The following is a 25338-nucleotide window of genomic DNA, read 5'->3' as shown; positions in this document are numbered from 1 at the left end:
TGGGGAGGAGTTTTGGGAGGTTATTTAAGGGCAGGTGTCATTGGGTTAAGGGGCATTTTGTGTATCACCTTTCCTCCCTATTGTTTGTGGTGTTGGTTGGGCGGTTCATTTTGTCACAGTCGGGGGCAGAAGTTACCAGGCATCTAGCGGGTGAATGCTCTGGAGTAGAGCATTTGGTGGCAAGCAGAAATTAGTCCTGGTACCTTAACAAGCAGCACATCAATCACACACATGTGCCCACTAGCTAGTCCACAAGGCAACCAAAGCTATTTGGGGTTGAGGAAAGCTAGATGATTAGATTACCTTCATGCCAACAACTTCATTATAATAGGACACCTTTTCACATTTACTAGACACAAGATTGTAACTCAACACAGATGTTCAAGTGAAAGTTGTTTCTTTCCTATGGCTCATCCCTTTAAAAGGCATCACAGCAGGTTAATAATATATTTCCATTTGGTAAAATCTGCATACATCAGTCCAATGCAATCCCATAAAACTGTCACTGGCATTACCCGACTTTGATCATGGAAATAATTAGTCCTTTGAAAAGCAAAGTAGATACTCTGCTTCAATTTAAATGCTGATTCTCCTCATCAAGCAAACAATATAAAATACAATTATGCCAACATAGGCATGTCTAAAACCAAATGTGCAAAGCTTCATGAGATCTAACAAGATTGAAGTATAACTCGGTTATGCTGATTGCATTCTATGCTGTGTTGCTGTATTCCTTATAAGAAATGAATGATCAGTCTCGGCTTAAACTCCACCAAACCTGTTGTAGCTGGAAATGGCTGATTTTGAATGGAATATCTTCATAGGGGTACAGAGGCTCTTTATCACTCTTATCACTCCTGTGTTCCAATGGCACGTTGTGTTCACTGATCCAAGTTTAATTTTAAAAAGCTAATTGATTGTTAGAAAACCCCTTTTGCAATTATGTGGCAAGACTTTATGGCTCCCATCTATCCTTGAAGACTTCAGTTGTCCTTCTTATAGCATTCTGAGGAGGACCAAGAAGATCTGACCCTCAGTTCCCAGGTCTGGGTTTTACCAGTAAGAGAAAGAAGAACACTATGGGCCCAGTGTACTCTGTGGCCCTACATAGAGTGTCGGCACCTTCACAGTCTTCACTGATGTGCTTAAAGCATGATACCGAAGACTTTATAACATTAATCACATCTGTTCTTATATGAGAAGCGTGAGTGAAGGTTTGATGTTTTCTTTGTCTCACGAGCTTGACCTTTGGCTATTTTTATAATCAAATATTTAAAATTCCACAATTTGTAATTTCCTATTTACCTTTTTTAGCTTGAAGAGATGTCATCGTTAAAACAACTTCTGTGAAATCTGCAAATCTGCAAAATAAGGAATGAAGACGCAAGTTAACCCTCTATTGTTACAACAGTCCTATATCATATAATTTGTCACGTCCATGATCTGTTCTGATCTGCAGTTTCTGTTGTTCCGTGACTATAATCACTAAAGCCAAGTTCACACATTAGTGTAACTTATGACGATGTCAAAGCTGTGAAAACAAAGACTCAACACGTAAAACTTAAATGTTTCAAAATTTTTCTAAATGCAACAGCCATGCCAAAAATTGGATCTTTATGCATCCTGCCCATGGTACTCCCTGGGAACTCTCCGAGTTTGACCCTGAGAACTCCTCTTCTCCGGCTCTCTGGGTCAACACTCGAATCCTCCAGGTTGCAGGAGCGGGGTCCTGACACACCACACTCCCTGCCCATTTCCCCCTTCAAAAGGCATCCATGTCAACCAGCTAGAAACCTCTTAATAAAAGGATCAGGTCTTGTGTATAAGCAGTGATGAAAACTTTTCAAGCTTTATCAAGCAGAATTATTTTTATGCATATAAAATGTTCCACAATCTGTTATAACAAACGACGACAATAGATATTATGCTATAAACTTAGCCAACATTAGCCTGGGTAGGTGAGGGGAGTGGGCTTGGGGCAAGGTGGAGTAAATTAGATAGTTGGAGAAACAAGTGGGCCAGGAAGGGAGTAGGACTGTCCATAAGAGTAGTCGTGGACTGAAATCTGCTCCTTCCTCAACACCAGGAGGTTCGTGGCAAACCATAACGCATCCTTTACACAGCACATTAGGTGCCAGGCATCATCAATGGCACCTTCTGTGTGTGTTCCTGGAAAAAGGCCTGTAAAGTACAGAGTGGTTGGACAAGTCCTTTTTCTCAATAGAGTCCTTGAGTTCAAGCTCCAGATCTCTCAAAGCCGGTGTAAACGGGCACTGCCAGAACACGTGAAGAAGTAGTTTCTTCGTCCACTATGCACTGTGCACAGTGTCTATATGCCGTGGATAAAGGTCCATGGAGGCAGGCCTCCCTAATGGCCATTTAGTGAGCGTATAGTGGGAACAGCTACCAATCCAATGACTGGGAAAGGAACAAACAGGCCTTACCCAGAGCCTCGAATCATGAGAGCTCTCAGGTATAAGCTGTAATGTTTAAGACACTACAGAATATGGGCTTATTGTTCAAGCAAAGCTTGACTTCCTCTTGGTTGAACTTGTCTCTGCTGCATTGAACTGTTTGTAGTCGAAATGAAGTTAAGAAGAAGTAGACTTACAGAGGCAAACAAGGGTCTGCGCATGAAAAGGTTCTTACATCACTAACAGCTGCAGACAAGACAACACAATCAGATGTTTATATTTTAAGGTCTGGTGCCAACCAAAGACACAAAGGAAACATTTCATTCAAATTCCCATTAATTCTCCACAATCCCTCAGTGAAGATTGCGTAGGCATCCTACTGTTAGTAAGAAGATGTAACACGCTTCCCGGACTCTGCCTGCATGCCAGTTGGTGGGAATATGCATTCAGATGTTTGTTTGGAAATATATTTTTTGTGTTTTTATCCATGGCCTTTTGGCTAAGATTAAGTGACCCCGAGACAGGCAAAGCTTCATCCTTTGGTGTTAAGGTTGAGGATGAAGGTAAAACTTAGTTATCTCTGACCAGGTTGCGTCAATCTGAGTGTTCACCACGAGTGTTGGTTTTTGGGTGGCTGGTGCACACTAGGTCGTGCTGTTATTGGGTCAGTAAGAGCACCATAGAGATCTCCTCAGGCTGGTCTGTGGTGGTTATCCTGTAATACCAGCCATGAGGTCTGGCTTTAATGATACTTTGTCTTTTGTTTGTTTAAGGCATGACTGAGCATACTTATGCACAGAATTCACACTCCCTCCCTGTTCCTGTAAGCAAGAAAAGAATTTGACTTACTGCAAATTTTCCATTTATTGCCTATTTCAGTCTCAAGCAAACTAAGTCTTGAATTATTAACCTCTCCAAGGAATAAGGTGGGTTCTCTGCGGCGTTTTGGAAGTGCAGGTGGGACTGCTACAATATTACATTTTTCCAAAGTATGTAGATGACTGAACAAGAAGCAGCATGCACAACGCACATCAAACTCAAGTTTCAGTGTTCTTATTAGTTAGGCTTACATAGAACATCGAGATACTTTGTAATTATTAAACCTTCTGTGCACATCGGTAGTCACTGACACAATGACTGCTCCTTAACCAAAGAGCCTGCTGGTGTCCAATCCCCAGACAATTATATAACATTATACAAGCACTACAAAAGCACACGTAGGACCAGGTATAGACCAAATGGCTACCAAAGAACCCTATTTTTACACCATTTTTTTAATACAATCATCATGTGTTTATTTACTTTCACTTATAAACTAATTGTTTGCATGCCTGTTTGGTCTAAAATGTCTTAAGACCACTAGGGCTGTAGAACACAATGATGCTGACATCTGGCAAACATTCTTTGCTCTCAGAAAGCAGATACATCATGGGAGAAAAAGGCAGCACAGGGTCCCTAGTTAAGCAGCCCATAGACTGCCACCACTTCGGCCATGTCTCTCTAGAACAGGGGCGTCCAACCTGCTGCTGCAGGACTACATCTCCCATAATGCTAAGGGGCTGGCTGAGGAGGATGGGAGATGTAGTCCTGCAGCAGCTGGAGGGCCGCAGGTCAGACGCCCCTGTTCTAGAAAGAATACACCACTGACCAGTGACCCACTGACCCAGGCGCCCAAGGCAGCTTCCTGGATTTCTTCTTACTTGGCCTGCTTGAACAAAGGTGAATCGGCTCATACTCCTCACCAATCCATTTATATTATTGCACTAAGGAAGTAAAAAACATCAGCCCTGTACTTTTACTTCTATTTTATAATTCCAGTATGAATTGCAACAGTTTCACTTTGGAGTTGATCTTAAATGAACCACAGCCTCCTTTAATGAGGGTGTGCCTGGCTACTTGCTAATTCCTTGGGGAGGTGTGACTGTAACTACATAGTTTGTTGTCAGACCGTAGCCACCCCAAGACCCTGCTAAACCAGCCTAGCAACATTTGCACTGCCTGAGAAGCTGCAAAATAGATTGTTCCTCGCTCCCTTGCACACAGACTGTGCTACTTGTACATGAAAGACATAGACACCATAAGATGCTACTTTCTGTTTAGAATGGTTACAAAGGACATTCATGGTCAAGTTTGACGCATCCTATATCTTTGACATAACTGCACGTTATGAGCGACCTGCTACTTCTTCATGGACATGTTAGAAAAACACACAGAACATACAACACTCAGGCACATCACTCACTTGTGCCGTTATAGATGTAAAACCACATGTATGCTAGACCAGTCCCACCCATAGGAGCAGTCTAGAACCGAAGTGCCCATGTTCAATTGAGTTTATCCATAAGCTAAACATACATTTCCTATACAAGACATGCTGCGACACAGCACAGAACACAAACATCAACACCTTCACCACGTATATACAGCCATTACGTGTGCGTGCAATCAACATCATTAACATAAAAATGATCCATCCATTAGTCTGTAATGTATAACAACAGCCATCAAAACAGTAAGAAAAAAACAGAACAGTTCCAGGGGCCCGAAAATGTAGTATTATGGCAAGAGTGGCACTGGGGGTTGAGGAGATCATGTGAGAGGAGGTGCGGAGGTCAGTCTTTCTTCTCGAGATTGTCAATGATGGGGTAGACTATAAGCAAATGGGGGCTTTTGCCCAACTGACCCAACAGCTCTAGACAGAGTTTTGTTTCTGTATGCCTTGGACAGTAAGGTCCAGGAAGGCCACTTCTGGGACTTATCCTTAACATTGGAAGGGGAATTGTCATTTTAACTCTTTTTAATTTCACTACGTATTACAAGGGGCCAATACTGGCAAGTTTCTACAGTAAGAAGCACTGAGTTGACCCGATAAAATACAATACAGGAGATTATTCAGAGCCAGAGCATTATACAGGGCCAGCCAAACTCATCCAGTAGCATCACCATGATATATATAGTGTAGTAAAGGAGCTGTTGAAACACAACTCTATATTATAATTATGACGTCAGTACTATTCAATTATAGGATAATTAAAACATAGTACTGACCCAAATCATGAATGCATTCGAGATTATCGATAAAGTTCTCACTGCATGAAGTCATCTGCATGTTTTTTTCCACCAATGCAGGCCTGGACCGGCCGTCTGGCAAGCCAGGCAAATGCTCAGGGCGGGCAGGTAGCACTACGTACTTAGCTGCCTATGAATGGCTATTTACCGCGAGACCATATAAAAACTTAACGTGTGGCTGCGTGTACCCAGCTAGAAGGCGCACATATGTTATTAGGTGTCTGCTGGCCTTAAAATTCCCGAGGCCAATTAGTCATCCCCATTCTGGCTTTGCTACCACAATGTCTATCCATTTTGGCAATGTTATAGTATAGTGTTATAGTATGGTATTATATTATAGTCAAATTAGCAGCTATTAATGGAATTTCTCCCCGGTTGTGGCTGATATTGCTGATTTAGGTGTTGCCAGTCCAATGGGCAAGAGGGGTAGCTACACCGACTACAGTTAAACAGCCCCGATGCTCCTGCACTGCCTTGGTTTTTTCTCTGCATTTGGAAATAAATCGGTCAGTGTACAATTTGAAAGCAGTGAATTTTGGGTCAAGTGTAGTATTTGTGAGAGAGCGAGAAGGTTTTGATCCTCTGGCCTTAAAGTTGAAGGTGTAGGAAACCTGAGGTGCTTTCATAGAAGGTCCATTATACAGGTTTTATTGACTGCACTGAAAGCACTAATGGAACCTTCTTTACAACTTTTTAAATTTTACCTCCACCTGTTAGTCTCCAGTTCTGGTTTCTTTAGTGGATTCAAATTGCCACAATAGAGCCGCATCCTCAGATATTTGGCTTTTTGATGGGGAGGTTAGCGGGCCTCATTTTGATGACTTAAGTCAGGGGTTCTCAAACTGCGGCCCTCCAGCTGCTGCAGGACTACATCTCCCATAATGCTCCTTCAGCTAAGGGGCTGGCTGAGGAGTATGGGAGATGTAGTCCTGCAGCAGCTGGAGGGCCGCAGTTTGAGAACCCCTGACTTAAGTGTTTCTCCTCTTTGGAAGGGGACCGATATCATCTGGCACTTTTCCAGGATTTCATATACTTTCAGGAAGTGCAACCTCAGAAGAGAAAGACTGGGAACCTGGAACCCACTTTGGACCCCCACTTTTTAAAAACAAAGGTTTCAAAAACAAATTATAAAAAGCTAATTTGTGGCTTCCAGCAGACAGGTAGAATTTAAATGAAGGTTAATAACAGTGATTGCACAGATGGGAATCACCATTTGCTTTTAAAGGGAGTAATAAAAATAACAAGCAATAAATCTCCAAATTACCCAAATTATATAATTAAACTTCTCTAAATGTATTTTTTTATGTAACTTTAGTGTAAATTTAAGCATTAATTAAAGATGCCTCAAATTAAATAAAATGTGAAAAAAATAGCCTTGTCAAACTGAGAAAGCAAGTTTTAAGCCCATCGACTCATAAAGAACCATGGTGGCCAAACATGGAAATGAATGAAAGCTTATCTTAAACTTTTAGCTGATCAAACGGCTACTCAAGGTTTTTCTTGCTATTAAATTATCTGTTTCTATCAGACTTGGGTCTTAAAATGCCTGATAGCAGAAAAAATACCCAAGGGGCAAATGTTCATAATGCAAATGATAGTAGCAATCACCAGTGCATAAAATCATAATTGTTTTTTCTAAGGGAACAAAGGGTTTTATGTGTAAACTAATTATATTGTCCACCTTTATTCCAAGTCTTGTAACGTGTTGCCAATCATAGGAGCCCAATGCATTTTGTATTCCGAAAATGATCTTGAAAACTCCTTCGCCAACCACCATTACTGTCAACTTGAGCTTCTGTTTCTTCTTCAAGTAATTGGTTTGCCAGCCAAATCCAAGGCATCATCAACTGAATTTAGCAAGAACTAGAGTGTTTAATATCACTGGGCCATGTGGCAACTATCTATCCAGCTATCTATAGGATTACAAGCATCTTAGAATAGAATGTGAGATGTAAATCATGTTATAAGATCTTTTTTAGTTTCTTATGTCCTCCTTAAAGCATTTACTCCAAATTAAGACACACAGAGCCTGTCCGATATTGGCCACAATTACAAGGAAACAGAACTTCAGGTCTTTAAAACCAAAATGCACCCACCTTTACACTTGGGGTGGACCCAAAGGGTGAAATTACCTTCAATCAGGTTTGAGAACAACTCAACTGCTTAATAATCTGCTCCATGGTGCATCCCTGCTCAGGAGCAACTCAAGGTTTAGCTCAATTTGAGCCATTAGACTGATCAACAAATGAGTCTGCATGAGGAAGCCAACAACCCCAGAGATACATTTTGGCCTTCATGGGTCTTCATGGGTGGGATGTGGTTGGTATCTATCTAGGCACAAGTTAGCCAGAACTTATATATATTTTTTCTCCTACATATAATAATGAATTCTAGAGCCCGCAGTTGGTGATAACTGAGAAAATGTGGCAAACCAAATAATATAACTATGCGTTGTCCACCTACTCATGGTTGACCATCACATATCCTTCATAAACAAAGGCTGCATGGAGAGCCGGTTACTATGATTTAATATAACAGAACATTCATGATCAGGGCAATGCAATAGGGTTAATAACTACACCTTCCATCCTTTCCGTCATAAATTTCTCTGCACTTAAACCCGTCAAATTTTACTCTTTCATTTAAATCTGTGATTCAAATATCAGTGAATTTTGACACAAAGTTTCTAGAAGGCTATAGAACTAGCTCTGGGGAAGTATTGGGAAGGTTAGCAGAATCCTAATACTCAAGGAAACTTTGGGAGTGGCGAGTCTAAGCTTATGGATATTACGGCATGCGCTGGGTGCAGCCCTGAAAATATATACTCAAAACGCGCTTTACTTTGCTTAGGTCATAAAAAAAAGATTTTTAAAAGGCAAATTATGAACAAAGTGGAAGAAATTCCATAAAAATCACATTCTAGCAAATAATGATTTGGCTCCAGTGGGACCAGAAACATCTCCTTGTTTGTGCGCCCCGACAGGTAATCTCTCACCATTACTCAAAACTTTGTAAAGCAACATCAAAGCTTAATGTCTCAAGTAACCTTATAGAATAAGGTGTTTAATCTATGGTTGTAAATGTATGGCTAGGGTTATTTCGTTTGGGTCTAATGGGTTCTTGGTTAATAAACCTGTTAATTGCGAAAGTTATTTATATTAGAGAATGCAGCTAGACTGGGTAACGCTGGTCTGCCTAATCCTTATGGTTGCAGATTTAATCATCTCTGGAACAATGCAATCCAACTGCTATCCCCCAACTGTTTAAGACCGTCCTATCCTTCTCAGTTGGGAGATGAGATCCACAGCAGGTGGATCTCCAAAGGTTGCAAACCCTTTGCCTTTTCCTTTATTCGTGGTTGTCCATGCCTACCCTGTCTTATTTGTTTATCTGGAAATATCTCACGGAATAAGAATTGACTTTTCACAAGGAATCCGAGCATCACGTACCAACGCACAACCATAATGAAACCGGAGGTACCGTTGGGCTTATCACATACAGATATCCGACAGATATAACACAGCCCAGCCTAGATTTGCAGCAGGTCGGAACCGGGGAACGTAACTCGCACCAGTAAGAAGATTTACCTTTAATGCTGTTTCAGAATGAGATTCCTGCAGGTAAATCCACTTCACAGCTTGGTGTTTCTTGTGGATTCTATAGGCAGATGTAGCAGAGCTCTCCTTGGCTGTCAGGTATATCAGACTTGTGTTTACCTGTCGGAGCAGGGAGTGAAAATGTGCTGTCTGTATTCACAAGCCAAGCCCATGTTCCACGCCAGGGAGGAGTTGCATGTGTTGTGCCCTTTAGGGGATCAAACTGGTTTCTCTTAAAAAAAATTCCTCTGTCCTTTGCTTCCTCTGTTTCTAAGTGAGTATAGTTGCCACATTCCTCAGATTCTCTCTACGGGAGTCATCTCAGCCGGTATCCTGGAAACCAACACCTTACTAACTTTTTTTTGCTGTTTATTTGCTTAATAAATGGATCTTGTCATTTTTTTTTTTCGTTTCATTGACAGATTTACACATTTTTTTTCTCATTTTTAACTCATCAAACTCGTTTTCCAGCATTCGGCTAAAGGACACCCGCAGACGTGGGGTTTCTAAAGTATTTGCTTTTTTTTAGTGGCTGGGGAGGCATGATCTATGAGGTGTGGACAGATCATTTTCTTGACGCATAATTACTTGCAATAATATATCTTTTGTGTCAATTTCATATTCTTCATTGTTCCAATAAACACGGGGAGAACACTTTAGGAACACCCTTACCTGTCCTATAGCTTTAATGAAATGAATGTAGTTTGCAGTTTGATCTAACCAGCTGTAGCAAGGAGGAGACTTCTAACTAGGACACCTTTGAAGCTGGTTGCCTCAGGTTGCAGACGTGGTAATTGGTACTTTTCTACATGGAGAATCTCTGGGGCCGTTTATTGCCTTCCTCGATACAGGTTGCAAAGATCTAAAGGCTACAAAACATTGTAGCCCCAGCTGCGGTACCTCTGATGAAAATGTGTGGTATATCTGTTGTGTAAAACTCCTACCAGTGGACCATCGAGTCCCCCTTCTTCTTCTGCTGGGGTTCTACTCCTCAAATGGACATGCAAACCTTTTCTACAGCCAGGCTGATAGGAAGGGCTGATCTTCTTGGTCCTTGAAAGAGGGGAACCATTCAAGTCTTCATTGTGGCCAGAAAGGATGTGGCATTTATATATATACATACATACATACATACATACATACATATACACACACATATATATATGCAAACACGCACAACAAAAAAAGTATAATATGTAAAGGAAAATTAGAATATAAAAGGGCCATTTTTGCCCAGGGAGTGGCTGGCATTATAAAATGATATTCACTATCTGCCAGCTTAGCCGTTGGGGAAAAAATGAAAGGAAGGATCTAGCAGTGCTAGATCTTGGTGCTCTTACCAGTACAATCCTAATGAGTGCTTTTTGCACCCCCCCCAAATAACATCTTTTGACGTATACCATTTACTGGGGTCCATAGAGAACTTTGGCCTTCTTGCCTCCTCAGCCATAAGGCCAGAGGTCCATGTGTTTCCATCTGTTCGACCATACTTGATCTTAGCCTAAAGTCCAAGACGTTTAAGTAAAGCTTATGTTTGGTATATTCAAAGATATTCTTAGATGGTACAAAGAAAACAATCTGGTTGCACAATGCCCTGGCTGTCTAACAACAGAGACTGCTAGAGAAGGCGCTGTTGAAACATAATGGGAATGTGCAGGGGCTCTTTTGTTTCTGTCCAAACTGTTATGTGATGCACGACTCTGTACTGTATGTCCTGTTTAGCCATTGTAATGATGACATTGTATAGATCTTTAAATTATATTCATAAAAGCCGCATCACAGCCTCACAGGGCAGCAATCGGTGCAGCAATGGATTGCAGTCCTAGATCTCACTTCCACTCTGTATCCCAACAGCTAGTATATAGATTGTGGGAGCACTAAATAATAAATATCTCTTGCAAACAAAGTCAGTATTCAGATAAATGCCTCATTGGTGTAGATAAGAGTTTCCTATACATAGATTTCTTCTACATCTCCAATACATATTAGTTTAAGTTCCACAATTACGGAAACATACCAACGTAGTACCCAAAATTAATTTTTCATAAAGAAAAGACCTATGATGTTTTGTAGTAAAGCAATTTATTAACAGCGATAGCACTGGTTTAGTGATGTTCCAGAATGCCCCCACAACATAAATTAACAGTTGCTGTCATTAAAGTGTCACTTAGCTAAAAGAAAACAATAAAGAGCCATCCTAAAAAGTCTTTTGTCCCTGCTTTTTTTTTTTTTTTTTTTTTTTTTAGGACACTGGTTCCATAAGACTTCAAATTAAATATCTGAATGTGCCGTATAGTTTAAGATGTTTTTCTTAGATGGGAGTAACTTTGGACGGTCCTCTCTATCGCTTGGTCTAGGCTGACTACTGGCTTGTAGCCCATGTCTTTTTTGGCTCTCTCGCAGCTGTAGTAGTGGTAGGTCCCGGCCAGGGCAACCCTCATGGGAGTAAATGTTGGCTTGACTTTAACCAGAGGACTTATTAGTAACACCAAGAGCGACACAAAAAAAGCAAGGTAATAAGCCAGCCAGTAAGGAATGCGATACTTGGGTGCATCATAGTTCAGACCAACTAGGATGCGGGACAAGAACGTCCAGAATGGGATCGGCTCGTCGTTTGTGATGTGATAGGCCTATAGTATAAGAGAAAAAAAAAAGATAATCAAGCCAACAAAACAAATAACGCAGTATTAAAACAGTTCAGATGTTATAGAAATATTTATATTTTAAACTTTAAATACTTCTAAATCAACAAATAGAAGTACTTTTAAAACTTTGAATCTAGATATGTGTAGGTCTGCATATTGTTAGTTATTTAAGATACATGCTTCTGTAACAAATAAAGATAACAACTTCATAACTGTATATCCCAACAGATATGTAATCTACCTTTCCGCACAGCCGCGAGTCTTTCTGGAGGTGTTCTGCTGCCAGAATGTGTCCATGGACCACATTTTCCACAAACGTGAAGTCTACTAAATTCTTCCCATTTCTGTTGGAGAGAAAAAAAAGCAATGTTAGCATTTCACATTGGACAGAACGGCTGCTCTGCAGTGTTCATTGTAATGTTATTATTCCTTCTTGGCCTACTCATCTTTGTGTGCTCTACTGACCTTCAATTTATAGAATACAAAAGGTACTTCAATGACTGCTTTATTTCAGACACTAACAGTATTTCACAGGAAACAAAAGCACTGATTTATTAATCTGGAAATAAGTTAATATCGGGGGTACTTACGTTAAAGCAGTGCTGGTTGGGACAAGGCACCCTAATGTGCCAGCTCCCTACTCACTGCTCTCAAACATGTGTTTTGCGCCTATGAAATAAGACTATTTCTAAACTCAAGGCAACCAGTCTCAGACATCAAGGATAACGGACACTTCTGTCTTTCTGGATACATGGTACATATTTGATAAGACAGGCAGAATCCTGCTTGGTTTTGGCTTTGACGTAACTATGTATCAGGGACAATGCATCCAAACCACAGAACAGACACTTGGTAAACATCTAAAACACGAAGGCAGCAGCCCTTACCCAATCATGAATTTCATCTTCCCACTTTTAGCCGTCTCCACGAGTATAGGAACGAGCTGTGGGTCTCTTGGTCCAAATATCCCATGAGGCCGGATAGCAACAGTTAAAAAGTTATTTGCTGGATCATTAGCGCTTAGAACCTCCTGTAGTAGAACCCAAAATAACATTAGTATTTTAGGTTGTTATAATCTGTGAGGTCACAAAACCTGCAATCCAGACAAAGTATACTTTTATGGAGAAGAATCAGCCTCACCTTCTCTTGAAGGATCTTAGTCTCGGTATAATAATCAATGGGTTGACTGGCATAAGGAAGGTCCTCTGTCCCATTCTTAATGTCCGTGCCTTCAAAGATGACACTGGCGCTGCTTGTAAGTACTAGTTTCTGGAAAGAGAATAAAATAATAAAAAAAGAGCGGAAGACATTTTATCACATCTTCTACCCAGTAAGTTTGTGATGTAAACGTAGTCTCTAAACTCTGAAAGTTATCACGCTAGATCCTTGTCTTTCAGAATCTTCCTAATGCCTTTAAATCGATGCATTGTGCCTGCTGAAGAGAATATACAGGAAGAAACACATTCCAAACCGGTTTTAATAGGAATAAAGTCTAAAAAGGGTTGGATTAGTGATTTCAGATGATGGACTTTTGAAGTTCCATCCATCATTATTAATCTTTGCTTATTATCGAGAAGAAACGTGCAATAAAGCGCTCGGCTTCTGGGCAGCACGCCTCGCTGTAGAGTAGCTGTGTGCAGACTTGTCAGGAAGAGCAGGGTGGGTGCTCGAGGCGTGAACCTGGACTTGTCAGAATTCAGATGAGAAATAATCCGAAACACGCCTGACAAAGCAGAGGGTGAGACGGAGTCGCCTGTCGCTGGAAAAAAATGCTAATGACATTCATTAAAGGCTCTTAACAAGGCATCTGCCAACTTCCTCGGATTTCACCATGACAGGTCGTAGCATACCAGATTTCAAGTAAATCTCTTATTTACCACGGGCTACTAATTCCCTTTGAGCTGATCTACCCATGCGCCAGGTAAAAAAAAAAAAAAAAAAAAAAATAACTTTAAACCTAGTTCACCGACGCACTAATCACAATATCACTTAATTCGGATCTGGTTTCTATTAATATTTGGGATGTTAGCGGCACACGAATCCTGGAGATCTGTCCGCTCTTACACGCCACCACAGGAAAAATGAACACCAAAGTTATTTTATATTCTCGAGCGAGCAGCTTGCCACATACGGCCCTACCTTTAACTTTTTTAATCACCTCCACACCTTTAGCTGTGACTTTAGAGGGAAACTCCCAGCTCCCTCCACCCAGAGGTGGCTCGGAAACAACATGCAGTCCCAGTGCTTTCTGCTTCATCACCCAGCCATTTCAAAATGGGTTTTATTTGGAGAGAAAACCCTCAAATATTTAAATGGGGGTTTCTGGAAACATTTCGCTAAAACGAAAAGACTTGATCCCAGCACTATTTTGGCCGTCCAACAAGTCCCTTTCTGAGCCTGCAAACTATATAGTCGCAGAGTGTTTTAGGATTATGAGAGTTGGAATCTAAAAAATAAAAAAAAATAAGCACCTGGAGTTGGACAGCAAATACATAATATCATAAAGGACGCGGATTTAAAGTTCTTAAACAATGATGTAACCAGCTGAGAACAATTTGGGGAAATTGCTGCAATTTGAGTGCAAATCCACTTGTAGATTGAAATGAAAACAAACAGATTTAAAAACCAAACCATATTTTGGCCCAGATAATTAACGGAGATTAATGCATCATTTGCTATTCAATTAGTTATGACAGCTCTTTATTGTGATTTGAGTACATTAACAGCAGGTATAAGAATAAGATTACAATCGGATTCTTCAGATTAAATGATCGCTGGCCTGACAATTAAAAGGAAGGTCATGGGAAGAACTAAAGACCAAGTACAAAAGTTTAAGTATCCCCCTAGTGGTGGTTTATAATACTGCATGCTAAACAGCCCAAGGCAACGAGCTACAAAGAAGATAAACATGTAAAGAAAATGAAGTATAATTCAAGGGTATTTATTAATATATTCCATTAATGCAGCTTCCCCACCCCATCAAAATAAAATATGGAATTTTCATTCTGAATAATCTGGTCCAAATATAAAAACAGACCCATACTATTGACCAGGGGTTGCAAATATGTATCTCTCCAGCTGTTTGGGAACTACAAATCCCATGATTCTCTAGCATCCTTCTGCCAGCCACAATTACCTAAGGATGATGGGAGTTGTGGTCTACACTACTAATTAGACAGAGGAAGGCAGACACAATAGAGGAATCCCATCAGATTGCAGACTCTGCTTCTCACGTAAATCCAGCTGGCTGTTTCATGGAAAAAGGTGGGAACTGATTGATCCACTTATGCTAAAATGAGGAGATCCAGTAGACAACTCCAATGACCCGAGGAAATCCCCAGCAACTGCCTAATAGATTGTAAGCTCATAAGAACAGGGCCCTCTTATCCTTCTGTACCACTATGTATCCATGTAACACGTTAATTTTCCTGCCAAATTGACATCTCCTTTGTTAAATACATCCACTGTATCCTATTAGGAACAGCAGAATGGAATCAGCTGGAGCTGTATAAAGAAATGTAACGCAATACTAGCCTTCTTTCCAATCTGCTCACAGATTCTGGACCTTCTGTTCACATTGTATGTAGTCTGTTTTAGTGGTTGGCAGAATTTGTGATGGGTGGTTAGTGAAAGGATGCCTGTTGGGTATATCCTCATTGAGTAGCCGATTTACGCAAAAGAATTCAGCTTCCTCAAGGCAATCGTTTTAATCAAACTGGAAAAAGTACAAGCTATAGGCAGATTAAATATTACTATTAACTGCTGAGCTAGTTGCGGAAGCACGACAGGCGACAAGTCCCCAGATGTTTAGATTACCTGAACGCCAGCTTCTTTGCAGGCTTCAATGACTGTCCTTGTTCCGGTAAAGTTGACTCTGTAAAACAATTCTTTGTTGTCACTGGAAGGGGCCGGCGATGCGCAGTGAAACACGACGTTCACGCCTTGTAACGCCGGTAACAAATCCTGACAAAGAAAAAGCAGAAGTCAAAAAATTTAGAACACTTCGTACACAGTTTCCATAACATTTTACTTTGATTCGCAAAACACACTTTACGAGCCAATGGGAAAACAGAGAAACATGGGAAAGTTTAACCCCTTAAAGACAACTGGTTGTCCTTAAACCCATTAAGGACAATGAGTTGTGAGCCCATGTACGGGCTTTGTCATGGAGGGGTTAATACAAAATTTTAATTATACCTTCTTAACATGGGGGTGGGAGTCAAGAAAACCAGAATTGGGTGTTAAGTAAATAAATAGTTAAACGGTTCGGACAAACCTCGAACGTTGTGCTCACCTGTTTGCGGCAGAGATCACCGATGAAGAACTGCACATGCTCGTTCTCAAATCCTTTCCGGACGTCAAACACATTGACGGAATATCCTTTGTCCAGCAGACGCTCCACCATGTGCTGCCCCAGAAAGCCGCTGCCGCCGATCACAGTGCATTTCTTGCTGGCCTGGAGCGCAATGAAGTGCGAAAAAAGTTCACATCGTTGAATTAAGAGTATAAAAGTAAGGAAACATTAAACATTTAACTATTGGCATGCCTGAGGGGTCTATTCCTAGTCAATTAAGACAATATCAACAAAATATCTCTAAACAAAAAAAAAACAAACAGGAAAAATGGACAGAAAGGTTGAAAGTTTTAGTTTTTGTCACTTTTGCTGGGTAGATCCCAGAGTCTACGTAAATCCGACTATCGTCACATCGCACCAGCGAGCCTATGAGTTTTCTTCTTTATCTACATTCTGATGACCAAAACAATGAACGTGGAACCATCTGATGGCCCTCTGAACACAAGATGTGATAATTCCCATATAATATCTGCGTGAAACATTCATAAATTCCGACAAGTATTTTTACTGCTTGGGAGGGTGAACTCACTGGTCGTAATCTCGTTGTCATGTTGGGAACGTTTCAAGGTAAAATCTCTGTCTGAAAAACGAGAGATAAGAATTGTCAGTCATTCACACAAAGGCATTCCATGAAATACCGCGTAGGAAGGTTCACGGACTGACGGCCACGGAGATGCAGGAGGAGAGCCGGTGGTGCAAAGGTTAAATCGCAAGGACATGTGACACGGTATATGCAGGCTTTACGGTCGATATTAACTATATCAATAAGGAACATTACGCAGTAGGCAATTAGATGACACATTCATGACCTCTTCTTAGTAAATATATGGGAAAGGGACCAGAAACACCGAGATGGATATTAAAAATGAATGAATTGGTGTTTGTAGCCAGGGAAGAAATACCCGTATATAACAGAGAAGTGCGGCAACAGAAGCAGCAAGTCTTATTCAGGAGGCTCTGTTTAACAGATTTGGAAGCCTCTACCACAACCATCTGCAGTTACACAAACAGCCACTAGGGTGCCTACAGTAACACATTGTTCAGGCAGTATTTACACACTGACTGGAACCTTTCTGTGCTTCTCTCCTGTGTTTCTATACTGTACGTTTTGGTGAATACAAGTTGAGTGTCACTTAGTGGATATAACTCAGCGAGACTTGTTCCAATCAAATACTAAACGCTCTAGATTGTAAGCCTGCGAGCCGGGCGCTCTTTCCCCAAAGTATCAGTTTGTCTTAGTCTGTCAGTTCTAGTTCAGACCCTTTGAATGTACGGAGAGGGTAAGAAGTGCTGCGTACATTGTTGGCGCTATATAAATAAAAGATAATAATAATAATAAAGATTTTATTGTTACTATAGAACATACACCTCACTGAGCTCACCACCTATCCAGAATATCTATTTGGGGGGAATTACCTGTATGTCCTGCATAAAACCAAATTAAAGAATAGAAACATAGAATTTGACAGAAGACAAGAACTTTTCAGCCGGTCGGGTCGGCACCTTCTATGTACTGACACAGAGGCTCAGAGCTTTATCAGTCTTTAGCCTCGTTTTAGGATAGCTTCATCATGTCTATTACCGTACATACATGCTTAAATTCCCTATATGTAGATACGTATGTACTAATATATATATATATAGTCTGTATGGCTCTTGTTATGTTCTACTCTGTAAACATTTTAAAACAAAACAGTTAAATTAAAAACAAAAAGGGGAAATATTAAAAAGCCCAAAATACACGATCTGCAGGAAACTGTTACTTTATTTCTCCTGTACGAAAGCATTTTAACTATTTCCATGCCGGAGCCTGCAGTAGGATGAGAGGGGTTTGTTTGCAGGAGGCGATGTCCTGACAGCCCCCTCCGTTAAAGCTTCTCCGCCTTTATGCTCACACTCTTTGGCTGCTAATGGACTTCCTCTCCCGGGGAAACGATTACTTACCTCACCCTTCAGAAGCCCGGACCGTACAGTCAGTGGTCATTCACCCACCTATCCCCAGATAATATCACCAGCAATGGGCTGAGAATCAGCAGAGCACGGGCGCCAGCATGCGATTGGTCGACCTCGCCGGGCACAAACCAATAGGGAGAACAGAAAGCGTTGCCTGTAGCAACCGTTTCCTGACGTCAAAAAGTTGCGCCCTCATAAACAAGGCCTTACAGTGCGTTCCAAACCTCGTTCTTGAAAAGATATTTCGTATTTTGTGTGAGTGTTTTTATTGGCTAGCTGTTTGACAGCTCACCTATCAGAACGTTTCATATATTTTGCTGTGTTCTTATTGGATAGACAGCAGAGGCCTGCCCTGAGCCACAGACGGTAGTAGTGGCGATAATCGGGTTACAGTTTCACATTGTAAATATGGTGAGTGTACGGAGAGTTCCTTGTGCTTTGACGTTACATTGAGAGTCGTTGATAAAGTGTTAATAGTCATTTTATTGCATGTGATGCATTTACCGGCATCTTGTTAGTCACGATAGGCGCCTTTTTTCCTTCATCTTCCACTGGGCTCTGTTTTTCTAGGTTAACAGTCCCTGACATTTACTGAACACGGGCAGCTAATTAAGGTTTTTATGCGCCAAGAACCAGGCACTCCCTATGCTGTCGGAACCCACTTTCTTCTGGGCTGCTGGCTGAACGTCATAGGAGTTGTTACCCCCTTTTGCTTGCTATTAGGGTTAGCGGGAATTATATTCAGAGCTTCGTGGCATAAATATTAAAGGGATTTATACTGGATTAGCACCCTTTTTATTGAGAAAATATTTCATTTCAGCACAAATACCACATAAAATAAAAATAGAGGATCGGTAATAAGGCATTACATTCATACGTTAGTAAGCGTACACAACAAACCCCGGTTTGCGTTAAGCAGACTTGGGGAATTAGGCGGTGTTCTTTATGTTTCCCTTGTATCTTGTGTAAGACGCTTGTCGGCTGAGCGACTCTAAAGAATAGTGCAAAGCGAGTCCTAAACACATTCTCTGTGATGCTCAGCATATATGCTCTTCATATCTGTGAGCCCTGTTTTATTAGCCTTAAACATTAGCCATGTACGAAATGACAGCATATTACAGGGGCAATATTACAGGGGCAATATCAAATCTGATATCTATTTTTATTCACTACATTTAGGCCGCTAACTACAAGAAGCCTTCAGTGGGAGTAACTACTCAGCGAAAGAAGACGGGTCCAAAACCTGAGCTTACTGAAGAGCAGAAGCAGGAGATCCGAGAGGCCTTTGACCTGTTTGATACTGATGGCACTGGGACCATAGATGTCAAGGAGCTAAAGGTAATCCATTATGAGGAACTCAAAATGAACCGGTGTAGGACCCGGTGCTAGTCTGCCCCTTTTGAATCACTGTCTGCTGATTAATTAAAGACACCTCAGTCTTTATTGAATTCCTTTACTGTGTTTGCCTGTACTTCTTCCACTGGAAGTCTGTTCCAGGTATCTACTACCCTTTCTACCCTTAGTTCTTGTACTCCTTTTCTTATTTCAAAAAAAATCTTCCTTCTCGCGTTGCTATTTTAGAGTGTACGTAGCAAGCATTTTCTGGTGTGTTTTGTTAGTAAAGGCACATACCTTTTTCGTAACCTTTCTTCAATTTCCCTCTATTTTATCAATTGCTTCTGAAGACGTTTTCACCGGAACTGGAGAGCGTATTCCAAATGAAATATATATTAAAAAAAAAACCACATCTCGTACTTTGGGAGAACTTTGAGAAGCCCTGCATGCTTTCAGGGAGAAACATTACGCAAAGGAAACTATCTCACAGCAGCCCCTATTCAAAAAGAACAATCGATCTGCCCTTTTATATCAAAGTAAATCAATCATTTTGCCCTTTTATATCTAAGGTTTATGTGAAGCATATATGTGTAAGATACCGTATGTGACACGGGTTATTTGAACCGCATTGTACTCATTTTCAAACGGTTTGCAGGTCGCCATGCGAGCTCTTGGATTCGAACCCAAGAAGGAGGAAATCAAGAAGATGATTGCTGATATTGACAAAGAGGGCACTGGAAAAATCAGCTTTAGTGATTTCATGTCTGCCATGACACAGAAGATGGTAAGCAGAAGTCTGTTTCATTTGATGTTTATTCCATAAAAGTTTGAGAGTGTGCCATGTGAAAAGAAAGAAAAAGCAACATGATTCAGCATACAGACAGTGTCACTGGGGTACAGCACAGTACACACAAGTGATCTCCGATTCTACCACTAGATGGCAGAGTTACAGTATATTTGTTGTGTCAAGTATGGTTCAAGGGCTTACGAGACGTAGTGATTTATTACCGTATTATAAGACGACCCTGATTCTAAAACGACCCCCCAAAATCTGAATATTAATTTAGGAAATGTCAGAGAGAATTCCCCGGTGAGGGGAACTTTGATCTCTGACAGCAGGACAAGGTCTGCGCGATGGACGCAGACAACCCCCGCTGCTAACCGCACCTCCTTCCGGCTACACACTGGGAGTCAGAAGCACCGGTAAGTTGGGGACAGGGACAGGAGGATTCAGGTCCCCTGCAGCGTTGCGGGGCATCTGGAGCCTAGTCTCATAGTCGGACCTATTTGAGGTCTGATTATAAGACGACCCCATTTGCTCTGAAAAAAACCTTGTCTTATAATCAAGCAAATATGGTATTTTATTAATAATATTGTTCACTTTATTTGATGTACAGATGTTTCTTAGTTTGTGAAGTGAGCTATATTCTACTGGAGCAAGAATTGGCTGTAAAGATAAAACATAACAAGTATTTATTGTTCCTCGTTAGTATGTTTCTATTCCACCCATCAAAATGTTACTTTTAAAGCGTACTTTTTGTAATTTTGAAATTTACGTTGTAGCTTTTTAGTGGCTTGTGTTGTACATGAATATAAACAGGACTTGTAACCTTTATTTGTGACTGTTTAGAGTCTGCGCTAAAATAAAATATGTTTTATAGTTTCAGTAGATCGATGTTGTGAGGATTATGTATATTAAATTTACAAGGATATCACTACTGACCTCCTCTCTTGTGTTTGATTAGGACATCCCTTCTTGACAAAAAAAATAGCATTCACTTGATGTTTATTCTGTAATGTTTTTCCTAGAAATGCCAAAATAAACATTTTTATTTCTTTTCATTGTTCAGGCAGAGAAAGATTCGAAAGAGGAAATAATGAAGGCTTTTCGATTATTTGATGATGATGAAACAGGAAAGATATCATTTAAAAATCTGAAACGGGTTGCCAAAGAACTCGGTGAAAACCTCACTGATGAAGAGCTACAGGTTTGGTCATTTTATTTGCAAAAGTTCACGGATAAACTGAAATTATAACGTTAATTTTGCGAACTATTTAATTCTATGCATTTTTTTGTTATTTGCATCTTTTAAAAGGCTACATGTTAAAATTAATCAAAACTTCAAATTTATGTGGATTTTACAAAAGTAGCACTAAATATTGAATGTTGAGAAAGGGCTCTAAGAAGATGAAGCAGTCTTTTTGTTTTCATTATTGTCATTTTTGATTCAGCCTTCACTTTTTCTCCTTCTTATTTTGAATATACGATACATTCTCCCATCATCACTTGTCTCTAATTGATAATATATGAAACGTAAAAAATATGATTGTATTCATAATATCAGGTTAACAGTTTTGCCAGATAGTTATAAAAATACTGTTGATTTGACCTATTACTGACTTGGTATACACTGTTGCACATTTATTGGATCGGTACTCTATGATATAGAGGAGCCATGCATTTCAGCTACGGTTTGCTTTTCAATGTGGATAATATATATAATTTCATGAAATACCCTATGCTTTACAGGAAGAATTCCCCTCTTGGGGGACCATTTTATGACACCGACCCACTAATTCACATTCCGCCCCACTGATTACCTTCATAATCATCCAAATGAATGCAAACCCCAATACACTGATCGCTAATAACCACAATGACGCTCACACTGAACGCTCTACACCTCCCGGAGATCCCGCTAAAAGCTGTAAGGGGTTAAACATTGCAAATGCAGCTGGCACTACCTATGAAAACACAATACTAGCCTTGAAGGAGAAAGAGATAATCTCCAAAGAAAAGGGGCAACTCACAGAAAAAGATATGATGCATTAAGACATAACCTTTATTCACTCCTAAAAGTAAATCTGTCCGTATCCTCCAAGTTATCGTCATCTGGCAAATGTCTAGTGATGTACAGTACCGTATATGACTGTATATGATGGTGTACACTGACGTAACCGTCCCAGCTGTGAATCTTTACTTCAGTCGCTAATAAGCCGGAGAGAGACATCTATACGAGGGCTGCTGACAAACGTGGCGTTCTCGCAATTATGATGGCAATTTCCGGTGCTGAATTTTATCATGACGTAGACAAACTCTTATTTTACTCTTCATTTTATTTCCATAGGAGATGATCGATGAAGCTGACCGGGATGGAGATGGGGAAGTGAACGAGCAAGAATTTCTTCGAATAATGAAGAAGACTAGCCTGTACTGACCTTAATTTATTAACGTATGTTCATGTTCCTCGGGGGAAGCATCTCCTTATTTATTTTTGGCTTCCTGGATCTATATCAGAGGCAAAAGCATTGATCCGGTGCCTCGAGATTCTGTTTTTCTAGTGTATGAAAATATCTCTTTGGGGTTCATTTTATCTTTTTTTATTTTGACAGCTTTAACACACTTGGCATTCTATAATGTGTCACCCAGGACTGAAATACGGTATGTGGTAGAGATCTTATGAAGGGTTTAGGCAATCTGTAATGCTACAGCTAGAAGGACAATCCTGCGGAAGGTTATCTACAGCTTTAGTAGTCTGTTTGTTTAGTACGTTTGCTTTATTTGTTTGATTTTTCTTTTGTGCCTAAGTTCTATATTTCAATGTAAGGTGAGCAGTGAAAAGAGATGGTCCTAAAGTATTATACATCATGCATTTTTATGTGCCTCATATATGTTTTACTTTGTACAGTGGACATTTTATTCTTCATGTTCTGTTTCAACTTAAACAAAGAGAACCATTTTTATTGTAGGATTCCACACCATTCACAATGGATGTAATAGAGGTTATGTACAAAACTGGTCTTATCGCCATAGTAACAAAAGATACTGTATATTTCTAGTGACTGGACCATACCATTGGTTGCAATGCCGATTGCCGAGCACATTTTGAAGCTTTTCACCAGAATCACTTTGTATACAAAAACCGTCAGTATATTCTTTGGTGTTGGTGAAAGTGGGACCAATAGAACACATGTTGCTGTGTAGCGAATTATATTTATGGCTTTCACTATTTATTTAGTTAAAAAGATACAAGTTTCAATGGGTCATTTAGAAACACATTTCAAAGATTTGCATTTAAAGCTACTGTTTTAAAAAAATATTTTTTTGTAAAAAAAAACAAACTGAGTTGGTTAAGTATACAGAAGATGTTCTAAGTGCTAAATGTAATTTACCTTTTTTTATTTGTGTATATTTTTGTACCGAAATCTGTGCAGACAATTTGTGTTCAACTGTTGTACTTTTTATTTTGTAAACTATAAAATACCAAATTAAAAAATATTATTGGTGTCAAAAAGTCTGAGAACGTGTCGCAATATGGAATCCTTTGTATTTGATGTATTGATTTTGTGACATTCACACCGTTACAATATATTGCATTCTGCACATTATTTTGTGTCGCTGAAGGGGATGATTCGGGATTCCAGTCTTGTCCTCTATCCAACAGGTTTCTGTATGTCAGTATGTGGATCGGAGATGCTTTATTCCTCGATAACTGCTGTGTACTCGATTCACGTGGAACTACTTTTCAAAATGGGGACTTACTGCAGTCCTTTTTATACAATCTGCCTTAATAGTAGAGGAAAGTAAACGGTTACATTTCAGAGTAGTCAGATTGTATTAAAAGATTGAAACATAGGTAAGGAATAGTTTCAGAGATTAATAGTTGGAATGAATGGCTAGCTCTTCTAAACCATTAAACTACCAGGGCGAGCATTTAGCTACTCTGGTTTGAGGCCCCTTCTTGATTCTGTTGTAAACATTGAACGATTTGGCATTGTCTTCGGACGTTGGCCTCTTAAAAAGAAAGATTTTTAGTTATAACTCTTTATTTCTAAGGCAACTTTCCTAAAGCACCTTCTACAAAAAGACGCCTAAAACAAATATGGTTTTATTTAATTTTTATAGCTTAAGTAAATTGTAGCTGATGCATTGTTTCCTTTCTAAAGCGATAGCCTTAGAAATAATTTCACCAAGTTATTAATTGGACAATTTTTTGGTGACTACAAGAGTTATAAATGTAACTGAATGGTTGACGGAGATCTGTAAGAGGTGTTTGAAATTTACCAAATGCTGACATTTGCGGTTTATAGTTTATGGATACACCTGAAAACATCTTAATATTTTCATTCTTGCATAATAACTACTTAATGTTACACTGATTTTCGCCATAGGTTTGTTGCAAATGCTGACTGATGAGTTTCCTTTTTTTTTTTTTTTTTTTTTTTTAATTAATTTTGGTAAATGTGTAAAGAATAAAAATATCAAGATTTTTTTTTAAATGTATTTCTTGATGGTGACGCATCATCCATTAATCTGAACCAAGGAGGTCTATTGTCATCTACGAGGTCTTTTTGGTTCGTGACGCTTAGATCTTGTATTAAACAGGTTAATGGGCAAATGGTTCTTTATCTGCCAAGAAATTCAGTGTTTTGGTCGTCTATAGAAATGCTCTGTTCAAGAACTTCGGGCTCTTGGTGCCGTAATACGTTAAGGACAGGTTTTATGATGAACTCAGGGACACTGCTCCACCGTCATTTTGGTTTAACAAACATGGCTTCCCGTACTTTCATTAACTTATATGACTCCTCTTTGCTCTTTAGGAGTATGTTATGGTATATACTACTTATGTCCTGTCTACCCATTGTACAGTGATATGGAATTTGATGGTGCTATATAAAACAATAAATCATAATTTTTACAGAGCAGTCATAATCATCGTGAAGTCAATGAACTAAAAAGCTCCAATCACCTGAAGATCCCCAGTCTAGTGATTACTGTCCTTACTGTCCTTTGTTTTGTGTTTGTTGGATGAAGATCAACTGATTCCACATAGAAGTCTTAGAAGAATTCCAATCTAAAGGCAACATGCTAGAAGAATACTTAGTATCCTGAGATATTTCGCCGCTGTTCCTGTGTTCCTCTCCTTTTTATACTTGGTGGTCAAAAAAAACATTCTTGGTTTGCGACTCCT

At 39.8% G+C, this 25338-nt stretch overlaps 3 protein-coding genes across 4 annotated transcripts in view; 1 reads left to right on the top strand and 2 right to left on the bottom strand.

The window, feature by feature from the left end:
- ZNF185 (zinc finger protein 185 with LIM domain) overlaps window positions 1-9224 on the bottom strand; it is a 34973-nt gene extending 25749 nt beyond the window's left edge. For both annotated transcript variants that reach the window (XM_053473416.1, XM_053473417.1), the window contains exons 1-2: window positions 9071-9224; window positions 1306-1361 (exon numbers count right to left, since the gene is read on the bottom strand). In XM_053473416.1, coding sequence (XP_053329391.1) covers window positions 1306-1330 — 25 coding nt within the window. In that variant the 5' untranslated portion in view covers window positions 1331-1361; window positions 9071-9224. The remainder of the gene's footprint in view (window positions 1-1305; window positions 1362-9070) is intronic.
- Window positions 9225-11144: 1920 nt separating this feature from the next.
- On the bottom strand, window positions 11145-18063 carry NSDHL (NAD(P) dependent steroid dehydrogenase-like). Its single transcript, XM_053472656.1, has 8 exons — window positions 18023-18063; window positions 16608-16658; window positions 16019-16180; window positions 15541-15687; window positions 12865-12993; window positions 12612-12754; window positions 11966-12068; window positions 11145-11709 (listed from the first exon to the last, which is right to left on the bottom strand). The coding sequence occupies exons 2-8, from the start codon at window positions 16626-16628 to the stop codon at window positions 11377-11379; spliced, it is 1038 nt and encodes a 345-aa protein (XP_053328631.1). The 5' UTR covers window positions 16629-16658; window positions 18023-18063; the 3' UTR covers window positions 11145-11376.
- A 289-nt stretch (window positions 18064-18352) lies between these two features.
- On the top strand, window positions 18353-23664 carry CETN2 (centrin 2). Its single transcript, XM_053473428.1, has 5 exons — window positions 18353-18442; window positions 19211-19369; window positions 20022-20150; window positions 21217-21354; window positions 22495-23664. Exons 1-5 carry the CDS (start codon window positions 18440-18442, stop codon window positions 22582-22584), a joined length of 519 nt encoding a protein of 172 aa, XP_053329403.1. The 5' UTR covers window positions 18353-18439; the 3' UTR covers window positions 22585-23664.
- Window positions 23665-25338: the final 1674 nt, after the last annotated feature.

Source organism: Spea bombifrons, chromosome 8 (assembly GCF_027358695.1).
Source record: "Spea bombifrons isolate aSpeBom1 chromosome 8, aSpeBom1.2.pri, whole genome shotgun sequence".
NCBI lineage: Eukaryota > Metazoa > Chordata > Amphibia > Anura > Pelobatidae > Spea > Spea bombifrons.
This window is presented reverse-complemented; position numbering and strand designations above follow the sequence as displayed.